The 15,422-nt window shown below is 39.8% G+C and overlaps 2 protein-coding genes across 3 annotated transcripts in view; one reads left to right on the top strand and one right to left on the bottom strand.

Moving 5' to 3' along the window:
* Positions 1 to 382: 382 nt before the first annotated feature.
* On the bottom strand, positions 383 to 2,900 carry LOC106742706. The gene is made up of 4 exons (XM_014615902.1): positions 2,636 to 2,900; positions 1,576 to 1,745; positions 1,334 to 1,471; positions 383 to 1,095 (listed from the first exon to the last, which is right to left on the bottom strand). Exons 1-4 carry the CDS (start codon positions 2,721 to 2,723, stop codon positions 838 to 840), a joined length of 654 nt encoding a protein of 217 aa, XP_014471388.1. The 5' UTR covers positions 2,724 to 2,900; the 3' UTR covers positions 383 to 837.
* A 388-nt stretch (positions 2,901 to 3,288) lies between these two features.
* Positions 3,289 to 15,422, top strand: part of LOC106742765 (limbic system-associated membrane protein-like) — a 105,781-nt gene continuing 93,647 nt past the window's right edge. The window contains exons 1-3 of one of the 2 annotated variants that reach the window (XM_014616013.1): positions 3,289 to 3,352; positions 5,266 to 5,498; positions 7,235 to 7,500. In XM_014616013.1, coding sequence (XP_014471499.1) covers positions 7,449 to 7,500 — 52 coding nt within the window. In that variant the 5' untranslated portion in view covers positions 3,289 to 3,352; positions 5,266 to 5,498; positions 7,235 to 7,448. Of the gene's footprint in view, positions 3,353 to 5,265; positions 5,499 to 7,137; positions 7,501 to 15,422 lie in introns of those variants that run through there. The other variant, XM_014616012.1, reaches the window with a different exon arrangement.

Below are 15,422 nucleotides of genomic sequence, written 5' to 3' on the forward strand. Positions count from 1 at the left end.
CAGCGCACCGATCTGTGCCACGCTTTTTAGAGGTCCCAGGTTCGATCCCTGGCAGAACCAAAGAAAATTTTCATTCGCTTGTAGCTCCTCTTCGGTGGCCTTGGTAAACCACCAAGAGGTGGTAGTATTCATGCCATGAAAAAACCTCTCTCCAATTGCCGTTCGTAACCGGCGTTTAAACTTTGTAGGTCCCGTATGCATGTGTATAATCTGCGTGTGCACATGCATACGTAAGAGAAAGAGGGATAGGCTCCCAGGCCTCTGCATGAGACTGTAGCGCCAATGGAAGAAGGTAGAATTCATCAGGATATCTATAGAATGTACTACGCAACATATTCCGGATATCATAGCTATGTATCTAGTAGTAAAGATTAAAAACATATATCATTAGTATATAGAAAAAGCATTTAATAAAAATATAAATTATTACATAGCGAATATTTGTAATATTCGCAAGACGCGCATTAGTTCTCTATTTACATCGTAATTTCAAAGAGACATATCAATATTGAATAATAAATTAATTCATTAACCCTTTGGCATACAACGATGTCTGAGAGGCGTCATTCGTTTTGGGTGTCATCGTAGACGTTGACGTCTACCAGAAGTCAAAAACTTTCTCCGATGTAGATATTATTGTTCATTAATATCATACGTTAATCTTATTAAATTCGCTCTGTTTCTAAGTTTACATAATTGTTTAATTCAGCAAAATTAAGTAGTATTTTTAGATCTCACTGAAATAAGTTTTTTTTGTATGTCAAGGGATTAATCATTAATAACAGTAATGAAGCACCCAAAGGTGCGAACATCAAAATTGGTTTTCTCTTTTCAATATCATAAGCTCTCCATATCACAATCTATACATTTGAGATTTTCAATCATATTGAATAGCGCCTTTTGCGACACAGGTGTTTCGAGAGTCGAATTAAATTTTTTGTAACTTTCGACCAGCTGATGAATTTTGTCAGTGATATCCGGAGATGTGACGCTATTCTCGATTATGTGACTCAGCTTGCCGACATCATCCACACAGGTCGAAAATTGTTCTATAAGCTGTAATTCCTCCTTCAATGCGGCATTCAATATAGTCGCCTGGAAAAAAACGCCGAAGTTATATAATGGTTAAATGCTTCAGTACCTATATATACTGCGTATATTAAGTGGCAGCAGCTACATAGTTTCCTAGTAGTTAAAGCCTCGGTCTGTAATTCACGACGCAAATCTATTTGTAATTTTATATGCTATGTAATACAAACAACATTACTGAGATCTGCAGATGTACATCATAGATACGTCTAAAGAGAGTTTAAGAATGTCTCTATGTACGTACTCTTTTAGCTCTCTGTTGAAGATCAGCCAGTTTCTTTTTTATACCTTCAAACTCTGACTCTGTATACTGTGTTGCCTGGAGTTTATCTTCATCAGACAAAACATTAGGAGATACAGCGATGAATCTGTCGATGTTATTCTAAAGAATATGAAGCAGGAATTAATGTATTACCTGCATGATTTTAATTTTTAATCTGATAATTGTCAGACACACACAAATCGTGCATTTGAAAAATAGATTACCTCAATGTTTTTTAAATGAGGCAGGGAAGCTGCTTGATACACTTTTATAAGTTGCTCTTCGTTCATCCTCAGTACCGCCAGTTTTTCAGACTCTAATTTATATTTTTTTTCCAAAGTTGCACACAACTTTTTGCTCCTGGATTCTATTTTCTCCATTATGATGCTTTTGACTACAACAGACAAGAAAGAAAGCAATGAGAGACCATTATAACTAGCCAAGCAGATTCTTTACTGATAATTATATTGTATTATCACTTAGCTTGAAAAAAAGTTGCTATATTTCTCATTATTTCTACAAGAAATACAATCAAACATAAATGAAGTAAAATCTAGCTGTGTGTTAAATTGTTAAATTAGAAATGTATGATCATAAAGAGTTAAACACACCTACCTGATACAGTTCTATAACATTTCTTAAATAATCAAAATATTTGCTTCACATATACCCAAATTAAGAGGTCAGATTTAACTCAAACATTTGGATCTATATGAAGCAAACACTTTGACTATTCAAGTAGTTTTATTTATCATAGTACTATATTTATTATATCAGTCATGCTTGGCTTTTCACAAACTTATATATCAAATTTAACAATCAAGCAGCATCTCAGAATTAGATAACAACCTGTGCAGCTTACAAAAGTAACAAAACAAAAGTTGCAAAACAAAAGAACCAAGGGAACAAAGCAAGTGCACGACGCTCGCAACGAAAATAAGACCATAAAGAAGAAAGCTAGTCGAGAGGATGAAGGGCGCTTTCAGGGACACGTTTCCGATCTAGCTATTTCGATGTTCCCGCCAGTCCTTCGCGTTTTTTTTGCTGTGTCCTCGGACACGGGGAAGAAGTTCAGGTTCGCGTCGCTCTTTGTGATTTTCTCTCCCTCTCTTTTTCTCTCTCTCGCGACGAGGATGTCCCGGTCGCTGGACGAGTGTGACTCTAGTCATGATCGAGCGCCACATGAAACTAGAGCACACCCGTCCAGCGGCCCACAGGACCGCTAACAGGGATCCGCCGCTCGGTGGACGCGAATCTGAAAGGGCATAAAAGACGGCGACTTACGAGTCGCGTACACGGTCCTGGAATGGAAGCCGAACAGCTGCATCTCGTATTCCTCGCGTTTGTGCTTCCGCGACTCCGCGCACTCCATGTCAGCAAGCCGGACGAAGACCTAGGTGAGTCGGGTTCGTTGCGTTCGGCTTCCCCCAGAGCGCGGCGACGGCGAGGATGACGGCGGTGGACGGCAGCTGCTCGCTCCTTCCGCACGGGAACACCTTGACGTCCGTTAACAAATGAACATGGCGTCCTTCTGCCTGCGTACGAAAGCGTCCTTTGTCCCGTCGGCGTTCGTCAAAACACGTTACGATGCCGGCGTGGGGCGCCAGGCGCCGGGCTCCATCAGAACAGCCAATCGGCTCGGTCGAAGAGTTCGCCAAAACGACGTCCCGACTGGCTGTTGCGAACTCTCGTTCGATGAGAAGGCGACCTAAATTTCGCAATCGTCGAATTTTAGTTGAATTTCAATTAGGAATCAGCGGTATAAATGATAAGTAAAATGTACACACGCATACACGATTTTATTTTGGTTGGAATATTATATTCGGTTCATACGGTGTATTCGGCTTAGTTGACAAGAGCTCCGCTAGGTGGTAGCGCCTGTGTTCCCGCAGGTTTCGAATCAAACGGCCGACCTCCATCTTTCTTTTCCCGTAGCCTGCTTGAAATGGAAGTGCCGCGGCATGCTGCCGATTTAAAGAGGAAATAAGTAGGCAAAATAATGTGAGTGGAGCGTGTATACACTTGCATTTTACTCGTAGTCCATCGTATTATGTCGATTATCGTATGCAACGTAAATCGAATTTGATTTGTATCACGGTAACCTCTCACGACAATCCGACAAATATCAGTCGATCATTAGCGATTTATTTATCTTGATTAGACTTTCCGTTGGATATCGTAGCGCATATTTATCATATTCACATCTATATCGCACTTACGTAAAATCTAAATGTACGAGAAGTACAAAAAGAGTGGCACTGTTTATGTAATATAACGTTTTGAGGACGTAACTTCAGATATTATTATCTGTTATCTTCGGAAAAATGAACGTCTGAAATTAGCCGTACATCCAGTTATACTGAGAAACCCATTTAGTTGAATCAATTAAATTTTTGCTTGACTATGGGCAAACGAATGTTTTTGCTGTAATAACCAAAGTTTAATTGTCTAAATCGAAGGTTTGGTTCTTTGAAATTTCACAGAATTAGTTCAAAGATTTAGATCTTTGGTTCAGAAAACCAAACTTTGATTCTTATATCAAAATATTTGTTTGCCCATAATCAAATAAGAATTTAGTTGATTCAACTAAATGGGTTTCTCAGTATACTGAAAGACTTAGGTAATCAAAATTGACTAGCGCCGATATTTGCGAGAATAAAGATAATCTCTCGAAGATAATGGCTCGAAGATAATGGCTCAAGAGAGGTCTCTTGTTTGTTATCGTAGCTCATAAAAGCGGAAATCACGGCACCGTTCACCTGGCGGACGCTAATTTCGAACGTTATCTGTCATGTTTTATTAATGCAGCTGAATAAAAACTGCTTCCTGCATCGTAACTTCCTACGTAGATATTCTCACAAAGATAGATAGAAAAACTAGGCAAATTAAAGTGCGTCATTTATAAATGAGTCAAGATTAACGTGAATCAGAGAAAATCGTTCAGGCATTAGATTTGCATTTTTTATCGATGCCCTTCGTACCGCAAACTATTATAAAGCGATGTGACTGAAAAACTGTCGATTAAAATGTTAATTTCTCTTACGATTGTACACGTGTCTTTATAATAACACTAAATATAATAACACTAATTATGTCGCAATAAAGCGTGGTCGGATGAATCACGTCTCTCATGTGTGTATTCGCATATTTGCGGTGAATATTGGAAGAACATTCCTAATGTAATTCATTTCTTTCGTAACACTCCTCGATGACCATGTGTCTATTTTCGGGGAGGAGGTAATTCGCGATGAAGCATGCTCCTTTCATGTTTCCTGCAAAGTAGAGTTTTCCTCGAATCTATCGAACAAATTGATACGAGACCGGATACGGTATTTCTCGTAAAAAAGTATGCACACTCCGTAATTCCCCTTGAAAAAAAGTGGCTGTCATCTGACCAATTGTGCACCTTCTGCATATGACATCATTATTTTTTACGGTTGCGTTAGTCACGCCGCGTTGATAAGTCGCGCTCATCCGACATAACGACGCATTACGTCGATATAGCCAGCTCCAAAAAAAGGAGCTTGTTTAACGTCGCAGTTGCATGCGTTCAAAGTGATTCATTCCATCAATGCATGTAGTTATTGATATTAAGACCGCGGCAATGGATAAATTGAAGACTCGAGCGAACTCGAGGAAACGCGAACAGAATGTTAGCTTCTTTTCCCTTTCATGAAGAAGGAAAATTCATTTTCCGAAGAAGAGAGAAGGGACTGATTATGTTCCGAGAACATGTACTCGAGCATGGAGACACGGTATTACGTCGTTCGACGACGAGCACCCACTTGTATGATGTGTGTAATTACGAAACAACTTAAAACGAAGTATTCGTTAAGCGATCGTAGAACCAGCCCGTACTTTTCGATTGTTGTGCGAAATTTCCTGCGTATGACTCACATTCGTCTTTTTCGTAGGTGAAACCGAACTCGACGTAGAAGAGGAATGCTGGACACAGCTTTCGAGGAATAGGACAGGAATAGTACGTTGTCCTTCGCCGATGCAAAAGTGGTATCGGTGTTTACATAGAAAGCGGGAATTAAACGTTCATGCTGTCATCATGCCTTACACGATAAGGTGAATGGGTAAAGCGACGATTGCGAGGCGGCGGTGTTCGTCACATACGAATCGGACCCGTACACGAGTGCTGGTAAGTGATTGCCGGTGTGCCGCTTGCTTTATGCTAAGAATATTCACGCGAGGAAATCTACCACCTACATACTTACGATCGACTCCAGTAACAATGAGGCTGGAACGGATTTATCGAATCATAAAGCGTTGGGAAACGGGCGATATAACTATTATAATGAAATTCCGAAATGTGCTGTTTGAAATAATGCAAGCTGTGAGAGGCTGTATAGAAGCGACATATACATTATTCCGACTCACAGTCCGACTCTTACGGTGAATCTGGCGGAGAAGCTCTCGCACATGCAGCTTCGGACGAATTAATTGGATCTCTTTCGTTACCCCGTTTATTTTTATTTATTTTACGTTAAGCGGGTCTCAAATCACGGATTACGATCTTAAAACTTCCAAATCTGACGATTGCTATTAGACGGTAATCTCTTACCGTCGCGTGCGCACATGATAAACATACCAGGTCACGATAAGACTATGTGGATTCGCGACAAGTTAATCTTGATCCCAAAATGCAATTAAGTTTAAATCGGCTTCTTATTAATAACGCGTTTTATCCGTTTCCGCATGTTTCCTCATAACTTAAATCTCAGTAAAAATGCAAAACTCCAATCCTCGATATCGAATGTAATCTTATTTTATATCTCGTTACGCGTCATTTCCTGATAATGCTCAACGAAACTAACATTAGGCGTTCTCAACTCAATTTCGCAACCAATAAATGCAATTTTCGTCCGTGGAAGTTTTCTTTTTTAACAAACATCAACTACACTTTCGGAACTTTCCATAAAATTTTTCCATAGAAATGATAAAAATCTTTTATTGCAAAATAATTGTCCATAATATCAAACTGGAAGTACAATGCAATTAATATTATTTGCTCAAATTAAGTAATATAAAGAGGGTTATTTAAATATAATATAGTATAATCAAAGTTGGGTAAATTAACTTAAGTTAAAAGTAATTATGCAAAATTATATGTATGAACCTAACATAACTAATTTTTTTCTAAACTATACATATATGTACATATGTATATATAGGATATATGTATAGGATGAGATTATCATATTTATTTTTTCATGATCTCATCCTAATATTTTTATACATAGAATAAACAGAAAAATCGATTTGTATGAAAAAAAACTATATAATTCCATAAAAAAAATGAAGTTGATCTTGAAATTACCTTGACAATACAACGAAGTTAAGATCAGCAAAATATGTCTTCCTCCAAATTTTACAATTTTTGTCTGAAACATTTCTTTCTATTTTGTTTCATTTTTGTTATATTAAGCCTCAACTTAAATGCTCCACCCTGTGTGTGTATATGTATGCGTGTAGTTTTGCATAATTAAATTTTAACTTGAATAAATTAATTTAATTTTAATTCAACTTTTAATTAGTTTGTTTATTAAATTACTTTTAACTGAACTTCAAAAAAGAAGTTGATTTACCAAAACCTGATTATAATATATATGACAAATACCGCGAAATATATGTGTATATATATTTAAGCACACGTGGAGCAACGCGCGGCTACCCACACATACGGCACACACATATCCCCACTCGTACGTGCGTGCATGGTGCGCGCCGAGTCTCGCCGACTGCGCAACCGGGCCGCGCAAGTCCCCGTAAAAAGCCGGGGGCGCGATTCCGCGTCGTTCTTCGGCTCTTCGTATACCACGCGCGCGCTCGTTCGCTTGCACGCTCAGTTTGTATTCAGTATTCGACTTGTTTCAGTTCGACCGCGGGTGGTTTGCAGGGCGTTTAATCGGAGCCGGTTGTACCTCGTGTGTCACTCGCGATCTAGAGACGACGCTCACAGTAATCAGAGGAATTTAACCTTCGCGCGACATTCGGGACGATCGGACGGTCGGAGGGAAAGGAGTGGTGCGCATTGTGCCATTAGTTGTCAAGTGGTTTTAAAAAGAAGCGGAGCCGACGACGCGGGAAGATGCTGCCGCCGCGAATACTCGGTCTGCTGGTGATTCTCCTCGCCGTGCAGGGTGAGTTGTTTTATGAACAGATTATTCTTCTCGATTCTCGTCTCGGAGCGTCGCGCGTCAATTCGAAGTGCGCGATCGTGACTTTATATGTAAATAAAATGGCGAGAAACTTTGCAAAACAGCGATCTCTTGCGCGTCATGAGTGAATTGTTTTGAAGATAGACAGCAATGAATTCGTTCGTTCTACGATAATTTACATCACGTGCTGACAAATCTCTCTTTTAAAATCTCTTGAAGTAGAAATGTAAACATTTGAATTCTCTCTTTTTACAGTTTCTTGATTTTTTAAGATTTTAAGACAAGATTTTCTTGTGCACTGACAACTTCGAAGTTTTCGTAAGTCAAAACCGTTTATCGTAAAGCACACATTGATAAAATTAATATCTCCGACACTGTTCAAATATTTTCTTGAGTAAACGTCACTATTGTGTGGTGAACAATGTAATAGTTGACCTGAAAAATGTGTCTTGTAATTTCTTGGGAACGTTAAAGACACAGAGAAAAAAGTTTCTTCCGATTTAGTATATGTGTTTGTTTGACTTTGATTTGTTTAATATAAACAATGTAATTTAATCTCATATATCATTTTATTTCAATGAAAATATTCTTTCAGTAAAGCAAACGATGTTTTCCGATAACAAACACGGTATTATTCAGAAGTATAATATTCCGGTTTCAATAAAAAAATTTATTTTATTATATATTAAATATTGTTCCACTGAAACAATGGAGTTCTTTGATTTTTCTGACATAGTATTATTTCTTTCAAATAACTTATTACTTGGGACAGCTATTATAATGTTTAGACGAAAGTACAAAAGAAATATGTTATTTGACGTAAAGGTATATATGTTTGAAGAACCAAATACTTAATACTTAATACAAATTCTGTTTGTTGAATCCAAACATTTGTTTGTTTGCTCTAATCCAAAAGACAAATTTGTCTCGATTAAAGAAACTTTATTAAATCCAAAAAAATCTTTTTCTCTGTGTATATTGACATACACACGTAAACATACGTGATATATATACACATTCACTTCGCGTGATACTAACCTATCAAAAGTTGATTGGACACAATAACAGCAAATAAACATAACCAGAACATTTCCCATTACCCTGAAATCTTTTCGTTACTCTGAAATTTATGAATGCGCCTCGAAGGCATGATTTTTGCAAGAAACGCCGCGCCTATAGATACACGTTGTAGACGACAATATAGTATTTGATTAAAGCGCAATAATATGAGCTTAAACTAATCATTACGCCATCGAGGCGAAATAATGTTATTGATCAGCGCGCCGTTGCTCACCGAGTCTCACCGACACGACAAAAATCGAGATTGCGCAAACTCAATTGCAGTGCCGGATCTCTTTCTCTCCCTCTCATGCTGCGTGATTTATGCAAATAAGGAACTCGATCGAACGAATTCATCGATGCGCGACAGCTCCACGACGAAACGTGTCTTGCAACCGAGAAGTAGAAGGACGTGAGTCAAAGAGCGATTGTTTGAGACTTCCTTCACGAGTCTCTATTCGTCCTTTTACCTTCGAGTTATTTTACTCTTTTTCAAGTTATTTCGGTGCAAAATTAAGAAAGAAAGAAAGTGAGGATATACGTGGAAGCGTCAATCCAATTTGTTTAATACACCGACGGAAAATTATAGTTATTTTCAACGCCAAACGTATTTTATAATAGTAGCAACATGCATATAATGTTGTTATCACTGACACTGTAATAACACTTACTAGAAAAATGTTTCTCCTCACTATTTTTGCAGTTAAAATTAAAAAGAGTGTGTTTAGTATCTCGAAAATAATTATAATTTTCTATCAATGTGTATGCATTCCGTATTTTTTTGCGAATTTTGTTTTCTTCGTCATCACGATCTAAGTATGCGAGTCTCATAATCTTTGGACTCCGTCCATTCTGCTTCACGCATATAGATATCGAAATGAGCAAAATCGCGAATGCTTAAGTCCGCGTTCGTATTCCGCGTTGAAGCATGAAATGTGGTCTTTTTATTTTTAATGCGCGGTCAGATTGCAATATCGTTTCGGTCCACGGGACGATTAACACAATTTTGAATCGGAGCGTCACATTTAGCGCGCCAAATACGGAGTGTAAACGCGGACCTTAGCATCCACCGTAGAGAAACGGCCGCAACAATAGCCGTCATTGTGCGTGCGACTGATCAGGCAAGTCGTAATCGCCGGCGCGGAAGGAGCAATTACGTATTAAAAAAAAGCTTAATTACGCTTCCTGATGTACCTACGCACCGGAAGACGTCGCCGTTGCAGGGCGATCATTCGGTGCGCCGTTGTTGCGACTCATCGTCGAGTCGCGAGAAACGACGTTTGCTCCGCGCCGATTTGAAGCCGGAGAATTGACGCACCTGGATTGATCTCGCGGAAAATTGACAGCCGTAAAATTGAGCAGCGGTAACGAACACACGTGTGGTTAACCCTTTGTTCTCCAGCGAGAGTTTTTGTGCGTCTTCGGACTTTTCCGCGATCACTTTTGCGACAGGTAACATTAAGAGATATTAACAGCCGGAAAATGAATCTCTACTGTTGCTGAATTAATAATAACCCATTATCGGCTATGGAAACAGCACTGAATAATGCATGTTAGGAAACCCGATCGCACAGATATATCGATGCATACAAAGTGTGATATTACAAACAATAATGTGTACGATTTGGGAAGCTCCAATGGCTAGAAACGAGAGGTTGCGGTTATCCGGATAAATCATTATTCGAATAGTGACATCATTGTCTATCCGGAGTATCCGAATACCGAATAACTTAGAAACCGTACTATTCGTACTATTCGTGGTACGAATAATACCCGGATATACTCGAACAACAATATGATTCGGATTCAAGTCGTATTAGAAACGCGCACAACGCGCATTTTCGCACGATCATCGCGAGGCCTTTCGCTTTCTCACTCTCTCTCCCCTTCTCTCTCTCTCTCTCTCTCTCTCTCTCTCTCTCTCTCTCTCTCTATTTCCGGTCCCGTCGACGATTACGTAATTCGCCATTAGTAATCAAAGGTCTCATCGTACACGGTCTAATAAGAGACTGAAGGTGCAAGGGGAACGTGGTTGTCGTCAAGGTGGGCTCGCAAAAAGCGCATTCGCTGACGAATTCCATTGAGAAGCGGAGGCTCGCGCGTGAGGCATCGCGAACCCGGTCCGCAGTCCACCCGGAGAACCGGTGGCGATGGTTGAATGGCCCGAAAATAAGATGAACGAGACTGATTGTCGGGTAGCGGGACGGGAGGGATAGAAGAAGAAGTGCGCGAAGAGGAGAGTGGGAGAGAAGGGACTCGCCAGGTGAACAGGAGTTCCAGGTAGGAGAGAGTAGGGCCCGGGGGGGGCAGATGGTTGTCCGTGGGACGCAGCTTGCTGGCTGGCTGACTGGCCAGTCTGATGGCCGGCTGAGTTAGAGCCGGTATTTGCAGCTTTTTGGTAACTATGTCCGTAGGAATGCCGCGCGGAGCCCGCGTTCTCTCTCCCGACGACGCGCCTATGTTCTATTCCACATTTTCCGCCTCCTTAATAATAGGAGCGGCTCCCTTTCTTATCCCATGGACCACCGCGAGCCGGCGACGGACCGGCCGACCGACTCGTTTCGTGCGCGACCGTAACCTCGAGCGGGCCGTCTGAGGTTCCGAAAGACGGCGGGATTAGGTGGAACTAGACGACTGCTCGTAATCTTTAAGCGGACAACCAAATGAAGTAATGAATATATTCGGTCTTCCGTAAAAGAAAAAAGAAAAGCGTCGACTCTCGTACATTTTTCTTTGTAGATTGGGAGTGTTTGAACGCGTGTTTTCGCGGACACCGAAGGTGTCTTTATTTTGCTGAGGAGAGATTAATTATTCATTATCGCTTGCATGAGTGGTATGCATAGAAAAATACATATGCATACTATGTACACGGAGAAAAATAATTTTGCTCTTTTAGCTAAACCTCATTGTCGCTACTGTACGTTCGTTACGATAGCAATAAAATTTTGCATAAAAGTTGGCATAATCAATTAGCGAATTATTCATAACTACAGCAGAAACAGTTCTGTTACTGAGATAGATAATATCCTGCTTTTAGTGAATTTGTCCTTAAGACCCGTTAACTTGCTGTTAGAACAAAATAGTATTTTTCTACATTTACTAATCTCTTTTTACAGCGAAATGATTTATAGATTCGGCAAAATAATTCAACGAATGGCAATTAGTATGCTAAACAAATTGTTTTGTTATCTATGTAGTAACTGACAGATTTTGTAGTGACGGTATAAAATTTATCGTGCCAGCCAAGTTATTTTTCTCTGTATACAAATAAATATCTTTATATATAAGATATTTCATAAGTTAAAAAATTCACAAACATGTCACAAGTTCATCATAAACATTCAATTTATCCAAAATATATTCAAAATCCTAATAAGTTCGTATATTTCAATGAAGAATATTAAATTAAAACAAGAATCGAATTGCTTATTTAAATTAACTTTTTTTCGATAAAATTTCATAATATTCTTGAAAAAAGATAAATTCTTTTACGTGATAGTGAGCTCCTCTAAAATTTATGATGATTATATTTTAAGACTTTTATCAAGAAAATATTCTTTATTGAATATAATCGTTACTTAAACGAAAGATTGTAAGTTGATTAATCTCTTTTCTCAGCAGTAGAATGATATTTTTCTGTAATTCGATCAAACATATGATCAACGTAATCGATATAAAATTAGATAACATAGAGTGATTTTATCAAATCGCTCTCGAAGAAGGTGACGACGAGTTTCTCTTTAGAGATATTTCTTCCGAGAACTTAATAGATGCGTCGCGCGTAAAAAGGCTTTTCAGAGCGGGCCGTTAAGGCGCCATCCACGAACGTAAGATAAGATCTGAGTTCAATGCACGAGTGGTACAGACTGATAATAACTGATAAAAGGAGAATGCGACGGCGAGAGCGGCGCGGCCGACCGGCTCTTCAAGGACTCGCGTGGATTTGAATTGGTGATTCGACGCCGGTGATGCATTAGTCGAGTCGCGCGGTAACAGTTGGGAGTACGATAATTTGGGTGCGCGCGTGCGGTCGCGATGACAGACATTATCGCCGCGAATTATGCGGCGATAGATCGCAACCACGCTGAGAAATTTACCGCTCGGCCGGCTCGTCATTGTGCATGATTCATATTCGACCTGCCGATCGTTGGGACAACCACCGGTGAAGCTGTGCTGGGTCGGTAAAAAAAAGACGGTAAATTATACAGTTTTAGCCGCGGCGGAAAAGATAAAATAGCACAGCGGTAGATGTGAAACACGCGGCTCGAAATTCCTGTTATTTCATTGGGACTTCGATAATTGAAAATGAAATCAAACTGTCGCTGGAAGAAAGTCGACTGAAAATTCTTCGCAGTTCGTTCGAAATACGATCTTTGGAATTGGATAACAGAATATCGCGCGAGCGATATTTGATAACGCAGAAACTAATAAAAAGCCTCTGATTTTCATTCGAACTTCTCAACTGTAGAAGAATTTTTCAAGTAAATTCATACTCGCCAGAAAACACAACTCCTGTCAATATGCAAATCTCGCAGATTCACGCCTGTCGCGAGCGTTTCCGATGTTTCGAATGAGCCCGATTATTTTTCTTCTTAAATGCCAAACTGGGAGAAAAAAGGGAAAAGTCGGTGTTGCCCAAGAGACGACACACTTGTATGATACGCGAACATGCGCGTCGCGTATCGAGCCGTTACGCAACGAGATAGGCATTACAAGGATCCGCGCTCTTCTCCCTGAATCATCGTTCTCGTTATTCTCCTCCCGCCTCGTTGATCCGTAGAAATTTAAGGGTCAATGTAAATGAGCCCTGATAGAAGTACGAGGCGGCGAGTTTGCCGACGAAGTTCCAAGTTTTTTATCGCCCATGACGCCCATAACGAACACGCGGGAATTTGCTAATCAGCGCGCGACTCCGTTCTCAATACTCCACCATGTATCGATTGCGATCCACTGTTTTAGGAATGGGTGATATAATATCAATATTTTAAATATCTATAGAATTGGGCTCTATTATAGATATTTTATAATAACAATAATAATTTTATTGGTTAACAGAATTAGATGACGAAAAATATGACGTAAAGTAATGATGACAGCCAAAAGGCGAGACATCAGTTTTATATATCTTTCAATATTAGCATATATCTATAATTGAACAGGAATATCGAATTTCTGATACGGTCCGTAAAGCCCGTATCAGACTACGGATTAGGATTGAGATTGGATTGAAATTTGACCAATCAAAGCAAAGTTCACTAAACTTGAGATTAGTTTATCTTATTCTGATTGGTTAAGTTCTAGGAAAGAAATTCTCTTTCTGTAGAATATATATATATATATATATATATATATATATATATATATAATTAGAACGAAATTGATAGTAGAAATTTCGACAATATCGATATCATTAATATCCATATATTCTGCCTGATGTTTTTGTTTACGAATCGATATAAAATATCGGTATTTTTTACTATACCGCTTATTCCTACATTGTCTTTCCTCTTCTCATTATTAACCTCCGATACGCTCGTGCATAGAAATGCGACGGTCTCCCGCAGAATTTCTATTAGAGTGTTAATTAGAGGCGGTGAAATTTTTGCTTAGGCCGCACATCGACATCATCGAAATATTATACTTTGGCATTTTTGAAGGAGAAAAGATTTTATCGAAATCCAATGACAATTTCGAAGAACTTTTCGAGACCCCGTCACTCAGTTTCCACTAGTGTTGTCAATTTCAATTATGCGAGTACCCGAATCTTTCGATAACTGAGTATATGGCTAATTTCAAATGTTACAAATGATTGATTTTTCTGATGATAACAGATAATAATAACATCTGAAATTAGCTATATACTTAGTATATTAGTCATGTATTCAGCCATATAATCAGCCATATATTAAGGCCTGCATTAATAATCGGATCTTATATTTAATATCGTCTCAAGTTCATCTTCAGAAGTTTCGTAACCAATGAAAGAAGTCGTGCAGCACCTGAAGATAAACTCAAGACGGTCTTTGATATAAGATCCGACTATTAATGCGGACCTAAAAGGCTCAGGTATCCAGATACTCGAAATTGACAGCACTAATTTCTACACACACGCACGTTTTCGAGCGAAATGACGCGCGATATACGCGGCGATACAGCAATAACATACAGCGTACGCATACTCTAGCAAGAAGGAAGAGACCTTATGTTTGAGCGTCCATGACAAACGATTGCGTTAGATAAGTCCTCGTGTGTATTTATCTAATCGCGAGCGGAATAATAATTAGACGCCGCAGCACATATATCGCGCGTGCGCTTTCACGCGCGCAAGACGCTATCTTTTCCTACAGTTTTCTCTCCTCTCGCGTGCCGTGCTTGGGGCGTGCGTGCATGCGAACTCGTTGCATATCGGCGCATGAATGTATATATACTCATCAAAGGTTACGTCACGTACATGCGCAAGTTCAGCCCGGTAATTAAATAATTGAGCTTGATAGAGCCGAGTTGGCGCGCGAGGGACGGCACGGGAGAGGAGGGAAGAAAACAACGCGACCACGGGGGAGAGATCAACCCTCATGAGAAAACGCTGTTGTCGCTTTTCACCTTGGGTGAAAGGTATGTCCCCTCGCTCTCCCGGGATTTTCCCGGAGTTTTCCCGGTAACGGACGTTCGGCATCAATCCCGGTGGTGCATGTATACCTGCGTCGCCCCCACTCGGAAACTCGATACTCGGGGCCGCTGGAACACTGTTACCGCGCCGTAAGTTTCGCCGTTCCGTGTCCGTGTAGGGCCAACAGCTGGCCTTTAACTGTGAACTTTTGGATCCTATCTCTCGCTTTACGACTGTG

Source organism: Dinoponera quadriceps, unplaced genomic scaffold (genome assembly GCF_001313825.1).
Source record: "Dinoponera quadriceps isolate SergipeBrazil2010 unplaced genomic scaffold, ASM131382v1 scaffold589, whole genome shotgun sequence".
Lineage (NCBI taxonomy): Eukaryota > Metazoa > Arthropoda > Insecta > Hymenoptera > Formicidae > Dinoponera > Dinoponera quadriceps.

What these genes read in the sequence shown, in the direction of transcription:
- LOC106742706 (XM_014615902.1), bottom strand. Translation starts at nt 2,723, where the DNA reads ATGGAGTGCGCGGAGTCGCGGAAGCACAAACGCGAGGAATACGAGATG. An exon ending in CAGGACCGTGTACGCGACTC is followed by an intron (nt 1,746 to 2,635) that starts GTAAGTCGCCGT and finishes TGTCTGTTGTAG; the next exon opens with TCAAAAGCATCATAATGGAG. An exon ending in TTCAACAGAGAGCTAAAAGA is followed by an intron (nt 1,096 to 1,333) that starts GTACGTACATAG and finishes GTTTTTTTCCAG; the next exon opens with GCGACTATATTGAATGCCGC.